This window comes from Heterodontus francisci, chromosome 39 (assembly GCF_036365525.1).
Source record: "Heterodontus francisci isolate sHetFra1 chromosome 39, sHetFra1.hap1, whole genome shotgun sequence".
In the NCBI taxonomy this organism is placed as follows: domain Eukaryota; kingdom Metazoa; phylum Chordata; class Chondrichthyes; order Heterodontiformes; family Heterodontidae; genus Heterodontus; species Heterodontus francisci.
The window spans coordinates 43,918,333-43,943,923 of NC_090409.1; the positions used below are offsets into that span (position 1 = coordinate 43,918,333).

The 25,591-nt window shown below is 61.7% G+C and overlaps 1 protein-coding gene across 1 annotated transcript in view; it reads left to right on the forward strand.

Annotated features, from left to right (window-relative positions):
* The window catches only part of LOC137352681 (upstream stimulatory factor 2-like), a gene marked incomplete at its 3' end in the record, with an annotated part of 176,817 nt that overhangs the window by 6,529 nt on the left and 144,697 nt on the right, over nucleotides 1–25,591 (forward strand). The window contains exon 2 of the mRNA XM_068018398.1: nucleotides 1,721–1,767. Coding sequence (XP_067874499.1) covers nucleotides 1,721–1,767 — 47 coding nt within the window. The remainder of the gene's footprint in view (nucleotides 1–1,720; nucleotides 1,768–25,591) is intronic.

The following is a 25,591-nucleotide window of genomic DNA, read 5'->3' on the forward strand; positions in this document are numbered from 1 at the left end:
ACCCTCCGACAGTGCAGCACTCGCTCAGGACTGACCCTCCGACAGTGCAGCACTCGCTCAGTACTGACCCTCCGACAGTGCAGCACTCCCTCAGTACTGACCCTCCGACAGTGCAGCACTCCCTCAGTACTGACCCTCCGACAGTGCAGCACTCCCTCAGTACTGACCCTCCGACAGTGCAGCACTCCCTCAGCACTGACCCTCCGACAGTGCAGCGCTCCCTCAATACTGAACCTCCGACAGTGCAGCGCTCCCTCAGTACTGACCCTCCGACAGTGCAGCGCTCCCTCAATACTGAACCTCCGACAGTGCAGCGCTCCCTCAGTACTGACCCTCCGACAGTGCAGCACTCCCTCAGCACTGACCCTCCGACAGTGCAGCATTCCCTCAGTACTGACCCTCCGACAGTGCAGCGCTCCCTCAATACTGAACCTCCGACAGTGCAGCGCTCCCTCAGTACTGACCCTCCGACAGTGCAGCACTCCCTCAGCACTGACCCTCCGACAGTGCAGCATTCCCTCAGTACTGACCCTCTGACAGTGCGGCACTCCCTCAGCACTGACCCTCCGACAGTGCAGCACTCCCTCAGTACTGACCCTCCGACAGTGCAGCAGTCACTCAGTACTGACTCTCCGACAGTGCGGCACTCCCTCAGCACTGACCCTCCGACAGTGCAGCACTCCCTCAGTACTGACCCTCCGACAGTGCAGCAGTCACTCAGTACTGACTCTCCGACAGTGCAGCACTCCCTCACTACTGCCCCTCTGACAGTGCAGCACTCCCTCAGTACTGACCCTCCGACAGTGCAGCACTCCCTCAGTACTGACCCTCCGACAGTGCAGCACTCCCTCAGTACTGACCCTCCGACAGTGCAGCACTCCCTCAGTACTGCCCCTCCGACAGTGCAGCACTCCCTCAGTACTGACCCTTCGACAGTGCAGCACTCCCTCAGTACTGCCCCTCCGACAGTGCAGCACTCCCTCAGTACTGACCCTCCGACAGTGCAGCACTCCCTCAGTATTGACCCTCTGACAGTGCAGCACTCCCTCAGTACTGACCCTCCGACAGTGCAGCACTCCCTCAGTACTGCCCCTCCGACAGTGCAGCACTCCCTCAGTACTGCCCCTCCGACAGTGCAGCACTCCCTCAGTACTGCCCCTCCGACAGTGCAGCACTCCCTCAGTACTGACCCTCCGACAGTGCAGCACTCCCTCAGTACTGACCCTCCGACAGTGCAGCACTCCCTCAGTATTGACCCTCCGACAGTGCAGCACTCCCTCAGTACTGCCCCTCCGACAGTGCAGCACTCCCTCAGTACTGCCCCTCCGACAGTGCAGCACTCCCTCAGTACTGACCCTCCGACAGTGCAGCACACCCTCAGTACTGACCCTCCGACAGTGCAGCGCTCCCTCAGTACTGCCCCTCCGACAGTGCAGCACTCCCTCAGTACTGCCCCTCCGACAGTGCAGCACTCCCTCAGTACTGACCCTCTGACAGTGCAGCACACCCTCAGTACTGACCCTCCGACAGTGCAGCACTCCCTCAGTACTGACCCTCTGACAGTGCAGCACTCCCTCAGTACTGACCCACTGACAGTGCAGCACACCCTCAGTACTGACCCTCCGACAGTGCAGCACTCCCTCAGTACTGACCCTCCGACAGAGACATGGCTCAGCACAAGATTCCAAACTAATTCTGTTCTTTGTTTCGTTCACTTCAGCCACGAGAAAGGTCAGGAGACAGAAGACAGTGTTCAGCTTCAGGAAGGTGAGTGACTGCCATCTCTTCCAACTTGATGATCCAACCCAAAATGCTTCCCTTTCCTGTGTATCCATTCCCCGCGTAACCACATTGGCTCACAGGCCAATTACGGCCTCTTCAGACCCGCCTTCCTCTCCTCCCTATCTCCGTAACGTCCTCCAGCCCCAACAACCCTCCCTATCTCTGTAACCTCCTCCAGCCCCTACAACCCTCCCTATCTCTCTGTCGCTCCCTCACTCTGTCGCTCCCTCACTCTGTCGCTCCCTCAGTCTGTCGCCCCCTCAATCTGTCGCCCCGTCTTTCTCTCGCTCCCTCTCTCTCTCGCTCCCTCAGTCTGTCGCTCCCTCAGTCTGTCGCTCCCTACCTCTGTCGCTCCCTACCTCTGTCGCTCCCTACCTCTGTCGCTCCCCCAGTCTGTCGCCCCCTCAGTCTGTCGCCCCCTCTCTCTCTCGCCCCCTCTCTCTGTCGCCCCCTCTCTCTGTCGCCCCCTCTCTCTCTCGCCCCCTTTCTCTGTCGCGCCCTCTCTCTGTCACCCCCTCAGTCTGTCGCCCCCTCAGTCTGTCGCCCCCTCAGTCTGTCACCCCCTAAGTCTGTCGCCCCTAAGTCTGTCGCCCCTAAGTCTGTCGCTCCCTAGGTCTGTCGCTCCCTCAGTCTGTTGCTGCCTCTCTCTGTCGCTCCCTCAGTCTGTCGCTCCCTATCTCTGTCGCTCCCTGAGTCTGTCGCTCCCTAACTCTGTCGCTCCCTGAGTCTGTCGCTCCCTGAGTCTGTCGCTCCCTGAGTCTGTCGCTCCCTGAGTCTGTCGCTCCCTGAGTCTGTCGCTCCCTCAGTCTGTCGCTCCCTCCGTGTGTCGCTCCCTCCGTGTGTCGCTCCCTCAGTGTGTCGCTCCCTCAGTGTGTCGCTCCCTCAGTGTGTCGCTCCCTCAGTGTGTCGCTCCCTCAGTGTGTCGCTCCCTCAGTGTGTCGCTCCCTCTGTCTGTCGCTCCCTCTGTCTGTCGCTCCCTCTGTCTGTCGCTCCCTCTGTCTGTCGCTCCCTCTGTCTGTCGCTCCCTCTGTCTGTCGCTCCCTCAGTCTGTCGCTCCCTCTCTCTGTCGCTCCCTCAGTCTGTCGCTCCCTCGTGTGTCGCTCCCTCAGTGTGTCGCTCCCTCAGTGTGTCGCTTCCTCAGTGTGTCGCTCCCTCAGTGTGTCGCTCCCTCAGTGTGTCGCTCCCTCAGTCTGTCGCTCCCTCAGTCTGTCGCTCCCTCAGTCTGTCGCTCCCTCTGTCTGTCGCTCCCTCTGTCTGTCGCTCCCTCTGTCTGTCGCTCCCTCTGTCTGTCGCTCCCTCAGTCTGTCGCTCCCTCTCTCTGTCGCTCCCTCAATCTGTCGCCCCCTCTCTCTCACGGACCCTCAGTCTGTCCCTCCCTCAGTCTGTCCCTCCCTCAGTCTGTCGCTCCCTCAGTCTGTCGCTCCCTCAGTCTGTCGCTCCCTCTCTCTGTCGCTCCCTCAATCTGTCGCTCCCTCAGTCTGTCGCTCCCTCTCTCTGTCGCTCCCTCTCTCTGTCGCTCCCTCTCTCTGTCGCTCCCTCTCTCTGTCGCTCCCTCTCTCTGTCGCTCCCTCTCTCTGTCGCTCCCTCTCTCTGTCGCTCCCTCAGTCTGTCGCTCCCTCAGTCTGTCGCTCCCTCAGTCTGTCGTTCCCTCAGTCTGTCGTTCCCTCAGTCTGTCGTTCCCTCAGTCTGTCGTTCCCTCAGTCTTTCGCTCCCTCAGTCTTTCGCTCCCTCTCTCTGTCGTTCCCTCAATCTGTCGCCCCCTCTCTCTCTCGGACCCTCAGTCTGTCGCTCCCTCAGTCTGTCGCTCCCTCAGTCTGTCGCTCCCTCTCTCTGTCGCTCCCTCAGTCTGTCGCTCCCTCAGTCTGTCGATCCCTCAGTCTGTCGCTCCTTCAGTCTGTCGCTCCCTCAGTCTGTCGCTCCCTCAGTCTGTCGTTCCCTCAGTCTTTCGCTCCCTCATCTGTCGCTCCCTCATCTGTCGCTCCCTCTCTCTGTCGCTCCCTCTCTCTGTCGCTCCCTCAGTCTGTCGCTCCTTCTCCCTGTCGCTCCCTCTCTCTGTCGCTCCCTCTCTCTGTCGCCCCCTCAATCTGGCGCCCCCTCAATCTGTTGCCCCCTTAATCTGTCGCCCCCTCTCTCTCTCGCGCCCTCTCTCTCTTGATCCCTCAGTCAGTCGCTCCCTCAGTCAGTCGCTCCCTCAGTCAGTCGCTCCCTCAGTCTGTCGCTCCCTCAGTCTGTCGCTCCCTCAGTCTGTCGCTCCCTCAGTCTGTCGCTCCCTCAGTCTTTCGCTCCCTTTCCTCTGTCGCTCCCTCTCTCTGTCGCTCCCTCTCTCTGTCGCTCCCTCTCTCTGTCGCTCCCTCAGTCCGTCGCTCCCTCAGTCCGTAGCTCCCTCAGTCCGTAGCTCCCTCAGTCTGTCGCTCCCTCAGTCTGTCGCTCCCTCAGTCTGTCGTTCCCTCAGTCTTTCGCTCCCTCATCTGTCGCTCCCTGTCTCTGTCGCTCCCTCTCTCTGTCGCTCCCTCTCTCTGTCGCTCCCTCAGTCTGTCGCTCCCTCAGTCTGTCGCTCCCTCTCTCTGTCGCTCCCTCTCTCTGTCGCTCCCTCTCTCTGTCGCCCCCTCAATCTGTCGCCCCCTCAATCTGTCGCCCCCTCTCTCTCTCGCCCCCTCTCTCTCTTGATCCCTCAGTCAGTCGCTCCCTCAGTCAGTCGCTCCCTCAGTCTGTCGCGCCCTCAGTCTGTCGCTCCCTCAGTCTGTCGCTCCCTCAGTCTGTCGCTCCCTCAGTCTGTCGCTCCCTCAGTCTGTCGCTCCCTCAGTCTTTCGCTCCCTTTCCTCTGTCGCTCCCTCAGACTGTCGCTCCCTCAGACTGTCGCTCCCTCAGTCTGTCGCTCCCTCAGTCTGTCGCTCCCTCAGACTGTCGCTCCCTCTCTCTGTCGCTCCCTCAGTCAGTCGCTCCCTTTACTCTTTCGCTCCCTTTACTCTTTCGCTCCCTTTACTCTTTTGCTCCCTCAGACTGTCGCTCCCTCAGACTGTCGCTCCCTCAGACTATCGCTCCCTCAGACTGTCGCTCCCTCTCTCTGTCGCTCCCTCTCTGTCGCGCCCTCTCTCTGTCGCTCCCTCAGTCTGTCGCTCCCTCAGTCTGTCGCTCCCTCAGTCTGTCGCTCCCTCAGACTGTCGCTCCCTCAGACTGTCGCTCCCTCTCTCTGTCGCTCCCTCTCTCTGTCGCTCCCTCAGTCTGTCGCTCCCTCAGTCTGTCGCTCCCTCAGTCTGTCGCTCCCTCAGACTGTCGCTCCCTCAGACTGTCGCTCCCTCAGACTGTCGCTCCCTCAGACTGTCGCTCCCTCAGTCTGTCGCTCCCTCTCTCTGTCGCTCCCTCTCTCTGTCGCTCCCTCAGTCTGTCGCTCCCTCAGACTGTCGCTCCCTCTCTCTGTCGCTCCCTCAGTCTGTCGCTCCCTCAGTCTGTCGCTGTCTCAGTCTGTCGCTGTCTCAGTCTGTCGCTCCCTCAGTCTGTCACTCCCTCAGTCTGTCGCTCCCTCAGTCTGTCGCTCCCTCTCTCTGTCGCTCCCTCTCTCTGTCGCTCCCTCTCTCTGTCGCCCCCTCAATCTGTCGCCCCCTCAATCTGTCGCCCCCTCTCTCTCTCGCCCCCTCTCTCTCTTGATCCCTCAGTCAGTCGCTCCCTCAGTCAGTCGCTCCCTCAGTCTGTCGCGCCCTCAGTCTGTCGCGCCCTCAGTCTGTCGCTCCCTCAGTCTGTCGCTCCCTCAGTCTGTCGCTCCCTCAGTCTGTCGCTCCCTCAGTCTGTCGCTCCCTCAGTCTTTCGCTCCCTTTCCTCTGTCGCTCCCTCAGACTGTCGCTCCCTCAGACTGTCGCTCCCTCAGTCTGTCGCTCCCTCAGTCTGTCGCTCCCTCAGACTGTCGCTCCCTCTCTCTGTCGCTCCCTCAGTCAGTCGCTCCCTTTACTCTTTCGCTCCCTTTACTCTTTCGCTCCCTTTACTCTTTTGCTCCCTCAGACTGTCGCTCCCTCAGACTGTCGCTCCCTCAGACTATCGCTCCCTCAGACTGTCGCTCCCTCTCTCTGTCGCTCCCTCTCTGTCGCGCCCTCTCTCTGTCGCTCCCTCAGTCTGTCGCTCCCTCAGTCTGTCGCTCCCTCAGTCTGTCGCTCCCTCAGTCTGTCGCTCCCTCAGTCTGTCGCTCCCTCAGACTGTCGCTCCCTCAGACTGTCGCTCCCTCTCTCTGTCGCTCCCTCTCTCTGTCGCTCCCTCAGTCTGTCGCTCCCTCAGTCTGTCGCTCCCTCAGTCTGTCGCTCCCTCAGACTGTCGCTCCCTCAGACTGTCGCTCCCTCAGACTGTCGCTCCCTCAGACTGTCGCTCCCTCAGACTGTCGCTCCCTCAGTCTGTCGCTCCCTCTCTCTGTCGCTCCCTCTCTCTGTCGCTCCCTCAGTCTGTCGCTCCCTCAGACTGTCGCTCCCTCTCTCTGTCGCTCCCTCAGTCTGTCGCTCCCTCAGTCTGTCGCTGTCTCAGTCTGTCGCTGTCTCAGTCTGTCGCTCCCTCAGTCTGTCGCTCCCTCAGTCTGTCGCTGTCTCAGTCTGTCGCTCCCTCAGTCTGTCGCTCCCTTTACTCTGTCGCTCCCACAGACTGTCGCTCCCACAGACTGTCGCTCCCACAGACTGTCGCTCCCTCTGACTGTCGCTCCCTCTGACTGTCGCTCCCTCTGACTGTCGCTCCCTCTGACTGTTGCTCCCTCAGACTGTCGCTCCCTCAGACTGTCGCTCCCTCAGTCTGTCGCTCCCTCAGTCTGTCGCTCCCTCAGTCTGTCGTTCCCTCAGTCTGTCGTTCCCTCAGTCTGTCGTTCCCTCAGTCTGTCGTTCCCTCAGTCTGTCGTTCCCTCAGTCTGTCGCTCCCTCAGTCTTTCACTCCCTCTCTCTGTCGTTCCCTCAATCTGTCGCCCCCTCTCTCTCTCGGACCCTCAGTCTGTCGCTCCCTCTCTCTGTCGCTCCCTCAGTCTGTCGCTCCCTCATCTGTCGCTCCCTCTATCTGTCGCTCCCTCATCTGTCGCTCCCTCTCTCTGTCGCTTCCTCTCTCTGTCGCTCCCTCTCTCTGTCGCTCCCTCAGTCTGTCGCTCCTTCTCCCTGTCGCTCCCTCTCTCTGTCGCTCCCTCTCTCTGTCGCTCCCTCTCTCTGTCGCCCCCTCAATCTGGCGCCCCCTCAATCTGTTGCCCCCTTAATCTGTCGCCCCCTCTCTCTCTCGCCCCCTCTCTCTCGCCCCCTCTCTCTCTCGCCCCCTCTCTCTCTCGCCCCCTCTCTCTCTTGATCCCTCAGTCAGTCGCTCCCTCAGTCTGTCGCTCCCTCAGTCTGTCGCTCCCTCAGTCTGTCGCTCCCTCAGTCTGTCGCTCCCTCAGTCTGTCGCTCCCTCAGTCTGTCGCTCCCTCAGTCTTTCGCTCCCTTTCCTCTGTCGCTCCCTCTCTCTGTCGCTCCCTCTCTCTGTCGCTCCTCTCTCTGTCGCTCCCTCAGTCTGTCGCTCCCTCAGTCTGTCGCTCCCTCAGACTGTCGCTCCCTCAGACTGTCGCTCCCTCTCTCTGTCGCTCCCTCTCTCTGTCGCTCCCTCTCTCTCTCGCTCCCTCTCTCTGTCGCTCCCTCAGTCTGTCGCTCCCTCAGTCTGTCGCTCCCTCAGTCTGTCGCTCCCTCAGACTGTCGCTCCCTCTCTCTGTCGCTCCCTCTCTCTGTCGCTCCCTCAGTCTGTCGCTGTCTCAGTCTGTCGCTCCCTTTACTCTGTCGCTCCCTTTACTCTGTCGCTCCCTTTACTCTGTCGCTCCCACAGACTGTCGCTCCCTTTACTCTGTCGCTCCCTTTACTCTGTCGCTCCCACAGACTGTCGCTCCCACAGACTGTCGCTCCCACAGACTGTCGCTCCCACAGACTGTCGCTCCCTCTGACTGTCGCTCCCTCTGACTGTCGCTCCCTCTGACTGTCGCTCCCTCTGTCTGTCGCTCCCTCTGTCTGTCGCTCCCTCTGACTGTCGCTCCCTCTGACTGTCGCTCCCTCTGACTGTCGCTCCCTCTGACTGTCGCTCCCTCTGACTGTCGCTCCCTCAGACTGTCGCTCCCTCAGACTGTCGCTCCCTCAGACTGTCGCTCCCTCAGTCTGTCGCTCCCTCAGTCTGTCGCTCCCTCAGTCTGTCGCTCCCTCAGTCTGTCGTTCCCTCAGTCTGTCGTTCCCTCAGTCTGTCGTTCCCTCAGTCTTTCGCTCCCTCAGTCTTTCGCTCCCTCTCTCTGTCGTTCCCTCAATCTGTCGCCCCCTCTCTCTCTCGGACCCTCAGTCTGTCGCTCCCTCAGTCTGTCGCTCCCTCAGTCTGTCGCTCCCTCAGTCTGTCGCTCCCTCAGTCTGTCGCTCCCTCTCTCTGTCGCTCCCTCTCTCTGTCGCTCCCTCAGTCTGTAGCTCCCTCAGTCTGTCGCTCCCTCAGTCTGTAGCTCCCTCAGTCTGTCGTTCCCTCAGTCTGTTGTCCCCTCAGTCTTTCGCTCCCTTTCCTCTGTCGCTCCCTCAGAGTGTCGCTCCCTCTCTCTGTCGCTCCCTCTCTCTGTCGCTCCCTCTCTCTGTCGCTCCCTCTCTCTGTCGCTCCCTCAGTCTGTCGCTCCCTCAGTCTGTCGCTCCCTCTCTCTGTCGCTCCCTCTCTCTGTCGCTCCCTCTCTCTGTCGCTCCCTCTCTCTGTCGCTCCCTCAGTCTGTCGCTCCCTCAGTCTGTCGCTCCCTCAGTCTGTCGCTCCCTTTACTCTTTCGCTCCCTCAGACTGTCGCTCCCTCAGACTGTCGCTCCCTCAGACTGTCGCTCCCTCAGACTGTCGCTCCCTCAGACTGTCGTTCCCTCTCTCTGTCGTTCCCTCTCTCTGTCGTTCCCTCTCTCTGTCGTTCCCTCTCTCTGTCGCTCCCTCAGTCTGTCGCTCCCTCTCCCTGTGGCTCCCTCAGTCTGTCGCTCCCTCAGACTGTCGCTCCCTCAGACTGTCGCTCCCTTTCCTCTGTCGCTCCCTCACTCTGTCGCTCCCTCACTCTGTCGCTCCCTCAGACTGTCGCTCCCTCAGACTGTCGCTCCCTCAGACTGTCGCTCCCTCTCTCTGTCGCTCCCTCTCTCTGTCGCTCCCTCAGTCTGTCGTTCCCTCAGTCTGTCGTTCCCTCAGTCTGTCGTTCCCTCAGTCTGTCGTTCCCTCAGTCTGTCGTTCCCTCAGTCTGTCGTCCCCTCAGTCTTTCGCTCCCTCTCTCTGTCGCTCCCTCTCTCTGTCGCTCCCTCTCTCTGTCGCTCCCTCAGTCTGTCGCTCCTTCTCCCTGTCGCTCCCTCTCTCTCTCGCCCCCTCTCTCTCTTGATCCCTCAGTCTGTCGCTCCCTCAGTCAGTCGCTCCCTCAGTCAGTCGCTCCCTCAGTCAGTCGCTCCCTCAGTCTGTCGCTCCCTCAGTCTGTCGCTCCCTTTCCTCTGTCGCTCCCTCAGACTGTCGCTCCCTCGGACTGTCGCTCCCTCGGACTGTCGCTCCCTCGGACTGTCGCTCCCTCGGACTGTCGCTCCCTCGGACTGTCGCTCCCTCTGACTGTCGCTCCCTCTGACTGTCGCTCCCTCTGACTGTCGCTCCCTCAGACTGTCGCTCCCTCAGACTGTCGCTCCCTCAGACTGTCGCTCCCTCTCTCTGTCGCTGCCTCTCTCTGTCGCTCCCTCTCTCTGTCGCTCCCTCTCTCTGTAGCTCCCTCAGTCTGTCGCTCCCTCAGTCTGTCGCTCCCTCAGTCTGTCGCTCCCTTTACTCTTTCGCTCCCTTTACTCTTTCGCTCCCTCAGACTGTCGCTCCCTCAGACTGTCGCTCCCTCAGACTGTCGCTCCCTCAGACTGTCGCTCCCTCTCTCTGTAGCTCCCTCTCTGTCGCTCCCTCTCTCTGTCGCTCCCTCAGTCTGTCGCTCCCTCAGTCTGTCGCTCCCTCAGTCTGTCGCTCCCTCTCCCTGTTGCTCCCTCAGTCTGTCGCTCCCTCAGACTGTCGCTCCCTCAGACTGTCGCTCCCTCAGACTGTCGCTCCCTCTCTCACTCGCTCCCTCTCTCACTCGCTCCCTCAGTCTGTCGCTCCCTCAGTCTGTCGCTCCCTCTCTCTGTCGCTCCCTCTCTCTGTCGCTCCCTCTCTCTGTCGCTCCCTCAGTCTGTCGCTACCTCAGTCTGTCGCTCCCTTTACTCTTTCGCTCCCTCAGACTGTCGCTCCCTCAGACTGTCGCTCCCTCAGACTGTCGCTCCCTCAGACTGTCGCTCCCTCAGTCTGTCGCTCCCTCAGTCTGTCGCTCCCTCAGTCTGTCGCTCCCTCAGTCTGTCGCTCCCTCAGACTGTCGCTCCCTCAGACTGTCGCTCCCTCTCTCTGTCGCTCCCTCTCTCTGTCCCTCCCTCTCTCTGTCGCTCCCTCTCTCTGTCGCTCCCTCTCTCTGTCGCTCCCTCTCTCTGTCGCTCCCTCTCTCTGTCGCTCCCTCTCCCTGTCGCTCCCTCAGTCTGTCGCTCCCTCAGACTGTCGCTCCCTCAGACTGTCGCTCCCTCAGACTGTCGCTCCATCTCTCTGTCGCTCCATCTCTCTGTCGCTCCCTCTCTCTGTCGCTCCCTCTCTCTGTCGCTCCCTCTCTCTGTCGCTCCCTCAGTCTGTCGCTGTCTCAGTCTGTCGCTCCCTCAGTCTGTCGCTCCCTCAGTCTGTCGCTCCCTCAGTCTGTCGCTCCCTCAGTCTGTCGCTCCCTCAGTCTGTCGCTCCCTCAGTCTGTCGCTTCCTCAGTCTGTCGCTCCCTCAGTCTGTCGCTCCTTCAGTCTGTCGCTCCCTCAGTCTGTCGCTCCCTCTACTCTGTCGCTCCCTCTACTCTGTCGCTCCCTTTACTCTGTCGCTCCCTTTACTCTGTCGCTCCCTCAGACTGTCGGTCCCACAGTCTGTCGCTCCCACAGACTGTCGCTCCCTCAGTCTGTCGCTCCCTCAGTCTGTCGCTCCCTTTACTCTGTCGCTCCCTTTACTCTGTCGCTCCCTCAGACTGTCGCTCCCTCAGACTGTCGCTCCCTCAGTCTGTCGCTCCCTCAGTCTGTCGCTCCCTCAGTCTGTCGCTCCCTTTACTCTGTCGCTCCCACAGACTGTCGCTCCCACAGACTGTCGCTCCCACAGACTGTCGCTCCCTCAGTCTGTCGCTCCCTTTACTCTGTCGCTCCCTCAGACTGTCGCTCCCTCAGACTGTCGCTCCCTCAGACTGTCGCTCCCACAGACTGTCGCTCCCTCAGACTGTCGGTCCCACATACTGTCGCTCCCACAGACTGTCGCTCCCACAGACTGTCGCTCCCACAGACTGTCGCTCCCTCAGACTGTCGCTCCCTCAGACTGTCGCTCCCTCAGACTGTCGTTCCCTCAGACTGTCGTTCCCTCAGACTGTCGATCCCTCAGACTGTCGATCCCTCAGACTGTCGATCCCTCAGACTGTCGATCCCTCAGACTGTCGCTCCCTCAGACTGTCGCTCCCTCAGACTGTCGCTCCCTCAGACTGTCGCTCCCTCAGACTGTCGCTCCCTCTCTCTGTCGCTCCCTCTCTCTGTCGCTCCCTCTCTCTGTCGCTACCTCTCTCTGTCGCTCCCTCTCTCTCTCGCCCCCTCTCTCTGTCGCCCCCTCTCTCTGTCGCCCCCTCTCTCTCTCGCCCCTTCTCTCTGTCGCCCCCTCTCTCTGTCGCCCCCTCTGTCTGTCGCCCCCTCTGTCTGTCGCCCCCTCAGTCTGTCGCCCCCTCAGTCTGTCGCCCCCTCAGTCTGTCGCCCCCAAAGTCTGTCGCCCCCAAAGTCTGTCGCCCCCAAAGTCTGTCGCTCCCTAAGTCTGTCCCTCCCTCAGTCTGTCGCTCCGTCAGTCTGTCGCTGCCTCTCTCTGTCGCTCCCTGAATCTGTCGCTCCCTCAGACTGTCGCTCCCTCAGTCTGTCGCTCCCTCAGTCTGTCGCTCCCTGAGTCTGTCGCTCCCTGAGTCTGTCGCTCCCTGAGTCTGTCGCTCCCTGAATCTGTCGCTCCCTGAATCTGTCGCTCCCTCAGTCTGTCGCTCCCTCAGTCTGTCGCTCCCTCCGTGTGTCGCTCCCTCCGTGTGTCGCTCCCTCAGTGTGTCGCTCCCTCAGTGTGTCGCTCCCTCAGTGTGTCGCTCCCTCAGTGTGTCGCTCCCTCAGTCTGTCGCTCCCTCAGTGTGTCGCTCCCTCAGTGTGTCGCTCCCTCAGTCTGTCGCTCCCTCAGTCTTTCGCTCCCTCAGTCTTTCGCTCCCTCTCTCTGTCGCTCCCTGAATCTGTCGCCCCCTCTCTCTCTCGGACCCTCAGTCTGTCCCTCCCTCAGTCTGTCCCTCCCTCAGTCTGTCCCTGCCTCAGTCTGTCCCTCCCTCAGTCTGTCGCTCCCTCAGTCTGTCGCTCCCTCAGTCTGTCGCTCCCTCAGTCTGTCGCTCCCTCTCTCTGTCGCTCCCTCAGTCTGTCGCTCCCTCTCTCTGTCGCTCCCTCTCTCTGTCGCTCCCTCTCTCTGTCGCTCCCTCTCTCTGTCGCTCCCTCAGTCTCTCGCTCCCTCAGTCTGTCGCTCCCTCAGTCTGTCGCTCCCTCAGTCTGTCGCTCCCTCAGTCTGTCGCTCGCTCAGTCTGTCGTTCCCTCAGCCTTTCGCTCCCTCAGTCTTTCGCTCCCTCTCTCTGTCGCTCCCTCAATCTGTCGCCCCCTCTCTCTCTCGGACCCTCAGTCTGTCCCTCCCTCAGTCTGTCGCTCCGTCAGTCTGTCGCTCCCTCAGTCTGTCGCTCCCTCAGCCTGTCGCTCCCTCTCTCTGTCTCTCCCTCTCCCTGTCGCTCCGTCTCCCTGTCGCTCCCTCTCCCTGTCGCTCCCTCTCCCTGTCGCTCCCTCTCCCTGTCGCTCCCTCTCCCTGTCGCTCCCTCTCCCTGTCGCTCCCTCTCCCTGTCGCTCCCTCTGTCTGTCGCTCCCTCAGTCTGTCGCTCCCTCAGTCTGTCGCTCCCTCAGCCTGTCGCTCCCTCAGCCTGTCGCTCCCTCTCTCTGTCTCTCCCTCAGCCTGTCTCTCCCTCAGCCTGTCGCTCCCTCAGCCTGTCGCTCCCTCAGTCTGTCGCTCCCTCAGTCTGTCGCTCCCTCAGTCTGTCGCTCCCTCAGCCTGTCGCTCCCTCTCTCTTTCGCTCCCTCTCTCTGTCGCTCCCTCAGTCTGTCGCTCCCTCAGTCTGTCGCTCCCTCAGTCTGTCGCTCCCTCAGCCTGTCGCTCCCTCTCTCTTTCGCTCCCTCGGTCTGTCGCTCCCTCGGTCTGTCGCACCCTCGGTCTGTCGCTCCCTCTCTCTGTCGCTCCCTATCTCTGTCGCTCCCTATCTCTGTCGCTCCCTCAGCCTCTCGCTCCCTCAGTCTGTCGCTCCCTTTCCTCTGTCGCTCCCTCTCCTCTGTCGCTCCCTCAGTCTGTCGCTCCATCAGTCTGTCGCTCCCTCAGTCTGTCGCTCCCTCAGTCTGTCGCTCCCTCTCTCTGTCGCTCCCTCTCTCTGTCGCTCCCTCAGACTGTCGCTCCCTCGGTCTGTCGCTCCCTCCGTCTGTCGCTCCCTCAGTCTGTCGCTCCCTCAGTCTGTCGCTCCCTTTACTCTGTCGCTCCCTCAGACTGTCGCTCCCTCAGACTGTCGCTCCCTCAGACTGTCGCTCCCTCAGTCTGTCGCTCCCTCAGTCTGTCGCTCCCTCAGTCTGTCGCTCCCTCTCTCTGTCGCTCCCTCTCCCTGTCGCTCCCTCTCCCTGTCGCTCCCTCTCCCTGTCGCTCCCTCAGTCTGTAGCTCCCTTTACTCTGTCGCTCCCTCAGACTGTCGCTCCCTTTACTCTGTCGCTCCCTCAGACTGTCGCTCCCTCAGACTGTCGCTCCCTCTGACTGTCGCTCCCTCTCCCTGTCGCTCCCTCTCCCGGTCGCTCCGTCTCCCTGTCGCTCCCTCTCCCTGTCGCTCCCTCTCCCGGTCTCTCCCTCTCCCTGTCGCTCCCTCTCCCTGTCGCTCCCTCTCCCTGTCGCTCCCTCTCCCTGTCGCTCCCTCTCCCTGTCGCTCCCTCTCCCTGTCGCTCCCTCAGTCTGTCGCTCCCTCAGTCTGTCGCTCCCTCAGCCTGTCGCTCCCTCAGCCTGTCGCTCCCTCAGCCTGTCGCTCCCTCAGTCTGTCGCTCCCTCAGCCTGTCGCTCCCTCAGCCTGTCGCTCCCTCAGCCTGTCGCTCCCTCTCTCTTTCGCTCCCTCTCTCTGTCGCTCCCTCAGTCTGTCGCTCCCTCAGTCTGTCGCTCCCTCAGTCTGTCGCTCCCTCAGCCTGTCGCTCCCTCTCTCTTTCGCTCCCTCTCTCTGTCGCTCCCTCGATCTGTGGCTCCCTCTATCTGTCGCTCCCTCGATCTGTTGCTCCCTCTCTCTGTGGCTCCCTCAGTCTGTGGCTCCCTCTATCTGTCGCTCCCTCGATCTGTTGCTCCCTCTCTCTGTCGCTCCCTCAGTCTGTCGCTCCCTCAGTCTGTCGCTCCCTCAGTCTGTCGCTCCCTCAGCCTGTCGCTCCCTCAGCCTGTCGCTCCCTCAGCCTGTCGCTCCCTCTCTCTGTCGCTCCTTCTCTCTGTCGCTCCCTCAGTCTGTCGCTCCCTCTGTCTGTGGCTCCCTCGGTCTGTGGCTCCCTCAGTCTGTCGCTCCCTCAGTCTGTCGCTCCCTCAGTCTGTCGCTCCCTCAGTCTGTCGCTCCCTCAGTCTGTCGCTCCCTCAGTCTGTCGCTCCCTCAGTCTGTCGCTCCCTCAGTCTGTCGCTACCTCAGTCTGTCGCTCCCTCAGTCTGTCGCTCCCTTTACTCTGTCGCTCCCTCAGACTGTCGCTCCCTCAGTCTGTCGCTCCCTCAGTCTGTCGCTCCCTCAGTCTGTCGCTCCCTCAGTCTGTCGCTCCCTCAGTCTGTCGCTCCCTTTACTCTTTCGCTCCCTTTACTCTTTCGCTCCCTCAGTCTGTCGCTCCCTCAGTCTGTCGCTCCCTCAGTCTGTCGCTCCCTCAGCCTGTCGCTCCCTCAGCCTGTCGCTCCCTCAGCCTGTCGCTCCCTCAGTCTGTCGCTCCCTTTACTCTGTCGCTCCCTTTACTCTGTCGCTCCCTCAGACTGTCGCTCCCTCAGACTGTCGCTCCCTCAGACTGTCGCTCCCTCAGACTGTCGCTCCCTCAGACTGTCGCTCCCTCAGACTGTCGTTCCCTCAGACTGTCGCTCCCTCTCTCTGTCGCTCCCTCTCTCTGTCGCTCCCTCAGTCTGTCCCTCCCTCTCCCTGTTGCTCCCTCAGTCTGTCGCTCCCTCAGACTGTCGCTCCCTCAGACTGTCGCTCCCTCAGACTGTCGCTCCCTCAGACTGTCGCTCATTCAGACTGTCGCTCCCTCAGACTGTCGCTCCCTCAGACTGTCGCTCCCTCTCTCTGTCGCTCCCTCTCTCTGTCGCTCCCTCTCTCTGTCGCTCCCTCTCTCTGTCGCTCCCTCAGACTGTCGCTCCCACAGACTGTCGCTCCCACAGACTGTCGCTCCCTCTCTCTGTCGCTCCCTCTCTCTGTCGCTCCCTCTCTCTGTCGCTCCCTCTCTCTGTCGCTCCCTCTCTCTGTAGCTCCCTCAGTCTGTCGCTCCCTCAGTCTGTCGCTCCCTCAGTCTGTCGCTCCCTTTACTCTTTCGCTCCCTTTACTCTTTCGCTCCCTCAGACTGTCGCTCCCTCAGACTGTCGCTCCCTCAGACTGTCGCTCCCTCAGACTGTCGCTCCCTCTCTCTGTAGCTCCCTCTCTGTCGCTCCCTCTCTCTGTCGCTCCCTCAGTCTGTCGCTCCCTCAGTCTGTCGCTCCCTCAGTCTGTCGCTCCCTCAGTCTGTCGCTCCCTCTCCCTGTTGCTCCCTCAGTCTGTCGCTCCCTCAGACTGTCGCTCCCTCAGACTGTCGCTCCCTCAGACTGTCGCTCCCTCTCTCACTCGCTCCCTCTCTCACTCGCTCCCTCAGTCTGTCGCTCCCTCTCTCTGTCGCTCCCTCTCTCTGTCGCTCCCTCTCTCTGTCGCTCCCTCTCTCTGTCGCTCCCTCAGTCTGTCGCTACCTCAGTCTGTCGCTCCCTTTACTCTTTCGCTCCCTCAGACTGTCGCTCCCTCAGACTGTCGCTCCCTCAGACTGTCGCTCCCTCAGTCTGTCGCTCCCTCAGTCTGTCGCTCCCTCAGTCTGTCGCTCCCTCAGTCTGTCGCTCCCTCAGACTGTCGCTCCCTCAGACTGTCGCTCCCTCAGACTGTCGCTCCCTCTCTCTGTCGCTCCCTCTCTCTGTCGCTCCCTCTCTCTGTCGCTCCCTCAGACTGTCGCTCCCACAGACTGTCGCTCCCACAGACTGTCGCTCCCTCTCTCTGTCGCTCCCTCTCTCTGTCGCTCCCTCTCTCTGTCGCTCCCTCTCTCTGTCGCTCCCTCTCTCTGTCGCTCCCTCTCTCTGTAGCTCCCTCAGTCTGTCGCTCCCTCAGTCTGTCGCTCCCTCAGTCTGTCGCTCCCTTTACTCTTTCGCTCCCTTTACTCTTTCGCTCCCTCAGACTGTCGCTCCCTCAGACTGTCGCTCCCTCAGACTGTCGCTCCCTCAGACTGTCGCTCCCTCTCTCTGTAGCTCCCTCTCTGTCGCTCCCTCTCTCTGTCGCTCCCTCAGTCTGTCGCTCCCTCAGTCTGTCGCTCCCTCTCCCTGTTGCTCCCTCAGTCTGTCGCTCCCTCAGACTGTCGCTCCCTCAGACTGTCGCTCCCTCAGACTGTCGCTCCCTCAGACTGTCGCTCCCTCTCTCACTCGCTCCCTCTCTCACTCGCTCCCTCAGTCTGTCGCTCCCTCTCTCTGTCGCTCCCTCTCTCTGTCGCTCCCTCTCTCTGTCGCTCCCTCTCTCTGTCGCTCCCTCTCTCTGTCGCTCCCTCTCTCTGTCGCTCCCTCAGTCTGTCGCTACCTCAGTCTGTCGCTCCCTTTACTCTTTCGCTCCCTCAGACTGTCGCTCCCTCAGACTGTCGCTCCCTCAGTCTGTCGCTCCCTCAGTCTGTCGCTCCCTCAGTCTGTCGCTCCCTCAGTCTGTCGCTCCCTCAGTCTGTCGCTCCCTCAGACTGTCGCTCCCTCAGACTGTCGCTCCCTCAGACTGTCGCTCCCTCAGACTGTCGCTCCCTCTCTCTGTCGCTCCCTCTCTCTGTCCCTCCCTCTCTCTGTCGCTCCCTCTCTCTGTCGCTCCCTCTCTCTGTCGCTCCCTCTCTCTGTCGCTCCCTCTCTCTGTCGCTCCCTCTCCCTGTCGCTCCCTCAGTCTGTCGCTCCCTCAGACTGTCGCTCCCTCAGACTGTCGCTCCCTCAGACTGTCGCTCCATCTCTCTGTCGCTCCATCTCTCTGTCGCTCCCTCTCTCTGTCGCTCCCTCTCTCTGTCGCTCCCTCTCTCTGTCGCTCCCTCAGTCTGTCGCTGTCTCAGTCTGTCGCTCCCTCAGTCTGTCGCTCCCTCAGTCTGTCGCTCCCTCAGTCTGTCGCTCCCTCAGTCTGTCGCTCCCTCAGTCTGTCGCTCCCTCAGTCTGTCGCTTCCTCAGTCTGTCGCTCCCTCAGTCTGTCGCTCCTTCAGTCTGTCGCTCCCTCAGTCTGTCGCTCCCTCAGTCTGTCGCTCCCTCTACTCTGTCGCTCCCTCTACTCTGTCGCTCCCTTTACTCTGTCGCTCCCTCAGACTGTCGGTCCCACAGTCTGTCGCTCCCACAGACTGTCGCTCCCTCAGTCTGTCGCTCCCTCAGTCTGTCGCTCCCTCAGTCTGTCGCTCCCTTTACTCTGTCGCTCCCTCAGACTGTCGCTCCCTCAGACTGTCGCTCCCTCAGTCTGTCGCTCCCTCAGTCTGTCGCTCCCTCAGTCTGTCGCTCCCTTTACTCTGTCGCTCCCACAGACTGTCGCTCCCACAGACTGTCGCTCCCACAGACTGTCGCTCCCACAGACTGTCGCTCCCTCAGTCTGTCGCTCCCTTTACTCTGTCGCTCCCTCAGACTGTCGCTCCCTCAGACTGTCGCTCCCTCAGACTGTCGCTCCCACAGACTGTCGCTCCCTCAGACTGTCGGTCCCACATACTGTCGCTCCCACAGACTGTCGCTCCCACAGACTGTCGCTCCCACAGACTGTCGCTCCCTCAGACTGTCGCTCCCTCAGACTGTCGCTCCCTCAGACTGTCGTTCCCTCAGACTGTCGATCCCTCAGACTGTCGATCCCTCAGACTGTCGCTCCCTCAGACTGTCGCTCCCTCAGACTGTCGCTCCCTCAGACTGTCGCTCCCTCTCTCTGTCGCTCCCTCTCTCTGTCGCTCCCTCTCTCTGTCGCTACCTCTCTCTGTCGCTCCCTCTCTCTCTCGCCCCCTCTCTCTGTCGCCCCCTCTCTCTGTCGCCCCCTCTCTCTCTCGCCCCTTCTCTCTGTCGCCCCCTCTCTCTGTCGCCCCCTCTGTCTGTCGCCCCCTCTGTCTGTCGCCCCCTCAGTCTGTCGCCCCCTCAGTCTGTCGCCCCCTCAGTCTGTCGCCCCCAAAGTCTGTCGCCCCCAAAGTCTGTCGCCCCCAAAGTCTGTCGCTCCCTAAGTCTGTCCCTCCCTCAGTCTGTCGCTCCGTCAGTCTGTCGCTGCCTCTCTCTGTCGCTCCCTGAATCTGTCGCTCCCTCAGACTGTCGCTCCCTCAGTCTGTCGCTCCCTCAGTCTGTCGCTCCCTGAGTCTGTCGCTCCCTGAGTCTGTCGCTCCCTGAGTCTGTCGCTCCCTGAGTCTGTCGCTCCCTGAGTCTGTCGCTCCCTGAATCTGTCGCTCCCTGAATCTGTCGCTCCCTGAATCTGTCGCTCCCTCAGTCTGTCGCTCCCTCAGTCTGTCGCTCCCTCCGTGTGTCGCTCCCTCCGTGTGTCGCTCCCTCAGTGTGTCGCTCCCTCAGTGTGTCGCTCCCTCAGTGTGTCGCTCCCTCAGTGTGTCGCTCCCTCAGTGTGTCGCTCCCTCAGTCTGTCGCTCCCTCAGTGTGTCGCTTCCTCAGTGTGTCGCTCCCTCAGTCTGTCGCTCCCTCAGTCTTTCGCTCCCTCAGTCTTTCGCTCCCTCTCTCTGTCGCTCCCTGAATCTGTCGCCCCCTCTCTCTCTCGGACCCTCAGTCTGTCCCTCCCTCAGTCTGTCCCTCCCTCAGTCTGTCCCTGCCTCAGTCTGTCCCTCCCTCAGTCTGTCGCTCCCTCAGTCTGTCGCTCCCTCAGTCTGTCGCTCCCTCAGTCTGTCGCTCCCTCTCTCTGTCGCTCCCTCAGTCTGTCGCTCCCTCTCTCTGTCGCTCCCTCTCTCTGTCGCTCCCTCTCTCTGTCGCTCCCTCAGTCTCTCGCTCCCTCAGTCTGTCGCTCCCTCAGTCTGTCGCTCCCTCAGTCTGTCGCTCCCTCAGTCTGTCGCTCCCTCAGTCTGTCGCTCGCTCAGTCTGTCGTTCCCTCAGCCTTTCGCTCCCTCAGTCTTTCGCTCCCTCTCTCTGTCGCTCCCTCAATCTGTCGCCCCCTCTCTCTCTCGGACCCTCAGTCTGTCCCTCCCTCAGTCTGTCGCTCCGTCAGTCTGTCGCTCCCTCAGTCTGTCGCTCCCTCAGCCTGTCGCTCCCTCTCTCTGTCTCTCCCTCTCCCTGTCGCTCCGTCTCCCTGTCGCTCCCTCTCCCTGTCGCTCCCTCTCCCTGTCGCTCCCTCTCCCTGTCGCTCCCTCTCCCTGTCGCTCCCTCTCCCTGTCGCTCCCTCTGTCTGTCGCTCCCTCAGTCTGTCGCTCCCTCAGTCTGTCGCTCCCTCAGCCTGTCGCTCCCTCAGCCTGTCGCTCCCTCTCTCTGTCTCTCCCTCAGCCTGTCTCTCCCTCAGCCTGTCGCTCCCTCAGCCTGTCGCTCCCTCAGTCTGTCGCTCCCTCAGTCTGTCGCTCCCTCAGTCTGTCGCTCCCTCAGCCTGTCGCTCCCTCTCTCTTTCGCTCCCTCTCTCTGTCGCTCCCTCAGTCTGTCGCTCCCTCAGTCTGTCGCTCCCTCAGTCTGTCGCTCCCTCAGCCTGTCGCTCCCTCTCTCTTTCGCTCCCTCGGTCTGTCGCTCCCTCGGTCTGTCGCACCCTCGGTCTGTCGCTCCCTCTCTCTGTCGCTCCCTATCTCTGTCGCTCCCTATCTCTGTCGCTCCCTCAGCCTCTCGCTCCCTCAGTCTGTCGCTCCCTTTCCTCTGTCGCTCCCTCTCCTCTGTCGCTCCCTCAGTCTGTCGCTCCATCAGTCTGTCGCTCCCTCAGTCTGTCGCTCCCTCAGTCTGTCGCTCCCTCTCTCTGTCGCTCCCTCTCTCTGTCGCTCCCTCAGACTGTCGCTCCCTCGGTCTGTCGCTCCCTCCGTCTGTCGCTCCCTCAGTCTGTCGCTCCCTCAGTCTGTCGCTCCCTTTACTCTGTCGCTCCCTCAGACTGTCGCTCCCTCAGACTGTCGCTCCCTCAGACTGTCGCTCCCTCAGACTGTCGCTCCCTCAGTCTGTCGCTCCCTCAGTCTGTCGCTCCCTCTCTCTGTCGCTCCCTCTCTCTGTCGCTCCCTCTCCCTGTCGCTCCCTCTCCCTGTCGCTCCCTCTCCCTGTCGCTCCCTCAGTCTGTAGCTCCCTTTACTCTGTCGCTCCCTCAGACTGTCGCTCCCTTTACTCTGTCGCTCCCTCAGACTGTCGCTCCCTCAGACTGTCGCTCCCTCTGACTGTCGCTCCCTCTCCCTGTCGCTCCCTCTCCCGGTCGCTCCGTCTCCCTGTCGCTCCCTCTCCCTGTCGCTCCCTCTCCCGGTCTCTCCCTCTCCCTGTCGCTCCCTCTCCCTGTCGCTCCCTCTCCCTGTCGCTCCCTCTCCCTGTCGCTCCCTCTCCCTGTCGCTCCCTCTCCCTGTCGCTCCCTCAGTCTGTCGCTCCCTCAGTCTGTCGCTCCCTCAGCCTGTCGCTCCCTCAGCCTGTCGCTCCCTCAGCCTGTCTCTCCCTCAGCCTGTCTCTCCCTCAGCCTGTCGCTCCCTCAGCCTGTCGCTCCCTCAGCCTGTCGCTCCCTCAGTCTGTCGCTCCCTCAGCCTGTCGCTCCCTCAGCCTGTCGCTCCCTCAGCCTGTCGCTCCCTCTCTCTTTCGCTCCCTCTCTCTGTCGCTCCCTCAGTCTGTCGCTCCCTCAGTCTGTCGCTCCCTCAGTCTGTCGCTCCCTCAGTCTGTCGCTCCCTCAGTCTGTCGCTCCCTCAGTCTGTCGCTCCCTCAGCCTGTCGCTCCCTCTCTCTTTCGCTCCCTCTCTCTGTCGCTCCCTCGATCTGTGGCTCCCTCGATCTGTCGCTCCCTCGATCTGTCGCTCCCTCGATCTGTCGCTCCCTCGATCTGTTGCTCCCTCTCTCTGTGGCTCCCTCAGTCTGTGGCTCCCTCAGTCTGTCGCTCCCTCAGTCTGTCGCTCCCTCAGCCTGTCGCTCCCTCAGCCTGTCGCTCCCTCAGCCTGTCGCTCCCTCTCTCTGTCGCTCCTTCTCTCTGTCGCTCCCTCAGTCTGTCGCTCCCTCTGTCTGTGGCTCCCTCGGTCTGTGGCTCCCTCAGTCTGTCGCTCCCTCTCTCTGTCGCTCCCTCAGTCTGTCGCTCCCTCAGTCTGTCGCTCCCTCAGTCTGTCGCTCCCTCAGTCTGTCGCTACCTCAGTCTGTCGCTCCCTCAGTCTGTCGCTCCCTTTACTCTGTCGCTCCCTCAGACTGTCGCTCCCTCAGTCTGTCGCTCCCTCAGTCTGTCGCTCCCTCAGTCTGTCGCTCCCTCAGTCTGTCGCTCCCTTTACTCTTTCGCTCCCTTTACTCTTTCGCTCCCTCAGTCTGTCGCTCCCTCAGTCTGTCGCTCCCTCAGTCTGTCGCTCCCTCAGTCTGTCGCTCCCTCAGCCTGTCGCTCCCTCAGCCTGTCGCTCCCTCAGCCTGTCGCTCCCTCAGTCTGTCGCTCCCTTTACTCTGTCGCTCCCTTTACTCTGTCGCTCCCTCAGACTGTCGCTCCCTCAGACTGTCGCTCCCTCAGACTGTCGCTCCCTCAGACTGTCGCTCCCTCAGACTGTCGCTCCCTCAGACTGTCGCTCCCTCAGACTGTCGCTCCCTCTCTCTGTAGCTCCCTCTCTGTCGCTCCCTCTCTCTGTCGCTCCCTCAGTCTGTCCCTCCCTCTCCCTGTTGCTCCCTCAGTCTGTCGCTCCCTCAGACTGTCGCTCCCTCAGACTGTCGCTCCCTCAGACTGTCGCTCCCTCAGACTGTCGCTCATTCAGACTGTCGCTCCCTCAGACTGTCGCTCCCTCAGACTGTCGCTCCCTCAGACTGTCGCTCCCTCAGACTGTCGCTCCCTCAGACTGTCGCTCCCTCTCTCTGTCGCTCCCTCTCTCTGTCGCTCCCTCTCTCTGTCGCTCCCTCTCTCTGTCGCTCCCTCAGACTGTCGCTCCCACAGACTGTCGCTCCCTCTCTCTGTCGCTCCCTCTCTCTGTCGCTCCCTCTCTCTGTCGCTCCCTCTCTCTGTCGCTCACTCAGTCTGTCGCTGTCTCAGTCTGTCGCTCCCTCAGTCTGTCGCTCCCTCAGTCTGTCGCTCCCTCAGTCTGTCGCTCCCTCAGTCTGTCGCTCCCTCAGTCTGTCGCTCCCACAGACTGTCGCTCCCACAGACTGTCGCTCCCACAGACTGTCGCTCCCACAGACTGTCGCTCCCTCAGACTGTCGCTCCCTCAGACTGTCGCTCCCTCAGACTGTCGCTCCCTCAGACTGTCGCTCCCTCAGACTGTCGCTCCCTCAGCCTGTCGCTCCCTCTCTCTTTCGCTCCCTCTCTCTGTCGCTCCCTCGATCTGTGGCTCCCTCTATCTGTCGCTCCCTCGATCTGTCGCTCCCTCTCTCTGTGGCTCCCTCAGTCTGTGGCTCCCTCAGTCTGTCGCTCCCTCAGTCTGTCGCTCCCTCAGTCTGTCGCTCCCTCAGCATGTCGCTCCCTCAGCCTGTCGCTCCCTCAGCCTGTCGCTCCCTCTCTGTCGCTCCCTCTCTCTGTCGCTCCCTCAGTCTGTCGCTCCCTCTGTCTGTGGCTCCCTCGGTCTGTGGCTCCCTCAGTCTGTCGCTCCCTCTCTCTGTCGCTCCCTCAGTCTGTCGCTCCCTCAGTCTGTCGCTCCCTCAGTCTGTCGCTCCCTCAGTCTGTCGCTACCTCAGTCTGTCGCTCCCTCAGTCTGTCGCTCCCTTTACTCTGTCGCTCCCTCAGACTGTCGCTCCCTCAGTCTGTCGCTCCCTCAGTCTGTCGCTCCCTCAGTCTGTCGCTCCCTCAGTCTGTCGCTCCCTCAGTCTGTCGCTCCCTTTACTCTTTCGCTCCCTTTACTCTTTCGCTCCCTTTACTCTTTCGCTCCCTCAGTCTGTCGCTCCCTCAGTCTGTCGCTCCCTCAGTCTGTCGCTCCCTCAGCCTGTCGCTCCCTCAGTCTGTCGCTCCCTCAGTCTGTCGCTCCCTCAGTCTGTCGCTCCCTTTACTCTGTCGCTCCCTCAGACTGTCGCTCCCTCAGACTGTCGCTCCCTCAGACTGTCGCTCCCTCAGACTGTCGCTCCCTCAGACTGTCGCTCCCTCAGACTGTCGTTCCCTCAGACTGTCGTTCCCTCAGACTGTCGCTCCCTCTCTCTGTAGCTCCCTCTCTGTCGCTCCCTCTCTCTGTCGCTCCCTCAGTCTGTCCCTCCCTCTCCCTGTCGCTCCCTCAGTCTGTCGCTCCCTCAGACTGTCGCTCCCTCAGACTGTCGCTCCCTCAGACTGTCTCTCCCTCTCTCTGTCGCTCCCTCTCTCTGTCGCTCCCTCTCTCTGTCGCTCCCTCTCTCTGTCGCTCCCTCAGACTGTCGCTCCCACAGACTGTCGCTCCCACAGACTGTCGCTCCCTCTCTCTGTCGCTCCCTCTCTCTGTCGCTCCCTCTCTCTGTCGCTCCCTCTCTCTGTCGCTCCCTCTCTCTGTCGCTCCCTCAATCTGTCGCTCCCTCAATCTGTCGCTCCCTCAATCTGTCGCTCCCTCAATCTGTCGCTCCCTCAATCTGTCGCTCCCTCAGACTGTCGCTCCCTCAGACTGTCGCTCCATCTCTCTGTCGCTCCCTCTCTCTGTCGCTCCCTCAGTCTGTCGCTCCCTCAGTCTGTCGCTCCCTCAGTCTGTCGCTCCCTCTCTCTGTCGCTCCCTCAATCTGTCGCTCCCTCAATCTGTCGCTCCCTCAGACTGTCGCTCCCTCAGACTGTTGCTCCATCTCTCTGTCGCTCCCTCTCTCTGTCGCTCCCTCTCTCTGTCGCTCCCTCTCTCTGTCGCTCCCTCTCTCTGTCGCTCCCTCTCTCTGTCGCTCCCTCAATCTGTCGCTCCCTCAATCTGTCGCTCCCTCAGACTGTCGCTCCCTCAGACTGTTGCTCCATCTCTCTGTCGCTCCCTCTCTCTGTCGCTCCCTCTCTCTGTCGCTCCCTCTCTCTGTCGCTCCCTCTCTCTGTCGCTCCCTTTACTCTGTCGCTCCCTCAGTCTGTCGCTCCCTCAGACTGTCGCTCCCACAGACTGTCGCTCCCACAGACTGTCGCTCCCACAGACTGTCGCTCCCACAGACTGTCGCTCCCACAGACTGTCGCTCCCACAGACTGTCGCTCCCTCAGACTGTCGCTCCCACAGACTGTCGCTCCCTCAGACTGTCGCTCCCTCAGACTGTCGCTCCCTCAGACTGTCGCTCCCTCTCTCTGTCGCTCCCTCTCTCTGTCGCTCCCTCTCTCTGTCGCTCCCTCTCTCTGTCGCTCCCTCTCTCTCTCGCCGCCTCTCTCTCTCGCCCCCTTTCTCTCTCGCCCCCTCTCTCTGTCGCTCCCTCTCTCTGTCGCTCCCTCTCTCTGTCCCCCACTCTCTCTCTCGCCGCCTCTCTCTCTCGCCCCCTCTCTCTGTCGCCCCCTGTCTCTGTCGCCCCCTCCCTCTGTCGCCCCCTCCCTCTGTCGCCTCCTCTCTATGTCGCCCCCTCTCTATGTCGCCCCCTCTCTATGTCGCCCCCTCAGTCTGTCGCCCCCTCAGTCTGTCGCCCCCTCAGTCTGTCGCTCCCTCAGACTGTCGCTCCCTCAGTCTGTCGCTCCCTCAGTCTGTCGCTCCCTCAGTCTGTCGCTCCCTCTCTCTGTCGCTCCCTCTCTCTGTCGCCCCCTCTCCCTGTTGCTCCCTCAGTCTGTCGCGCCCTCAGTCTGTCTCCCTCAGTCTGTCTCTCCCTCAGTCTGTCTCTCCCTCAGTCTGTCTCTCCCTCAGTCTGTCGCTCCCTCAGCCTGTCGCTCCCTCTCTCTGTCGCTCCCTCTCTCTGTCGCTCCCTCTCTCTGTCGCTCCCTCAGACTGTCGCTCCCTCAGTCTGTCGCTCCCTCAGTCTGTCGCTCCCTCAGTCTGTCGCTCCCTCTCTCTGTCGCTCCCTATCTCTGTCGCTCCCTATCTCTGTCGCTCCCGATCACTGTCGCTCCCTTTCTCTGTCGCTCCCTCTCTCTGTCGCTCCCTCTCTCTGTCGCTCCCTCGGTCTGTCGCTCCCTCGGTCTGTCGCACCCTCAGTCTGTCGCTCCCTCAGTCTGTCACTCCCTCTCCCTGTTGCTCCCTCTCCCTGTTGCTCCCTCTCCCTGTTGCTCCCTCAGTCTGTCGCTCCCTCAGTCTGTCGCTCCCTCAGACTGTCGCTCCCTCAGACTGTCGCTCCCTCAGACTGTCGCACCCTCTCTCTGTCGCACCCTCTCTCTGTCGCTCCCTCTCTCTGTCGCTCCCTCTCTCTGTCGCTCCCTCAGTCTGTCGCTCCCTCAGTCTGTCGCTCCCTCAGTCTGTCACTCCCTCAGACTGTCACTCCCTCAGACTGTCGCTCCCTCAGACTGTCGCTCCCTCTCTCTGTCGCTCCCTCTCTCTGTCGCTCCCTCTCTCTGTCGCTCCCTCTCTCTGTCGCTCCCTCAGT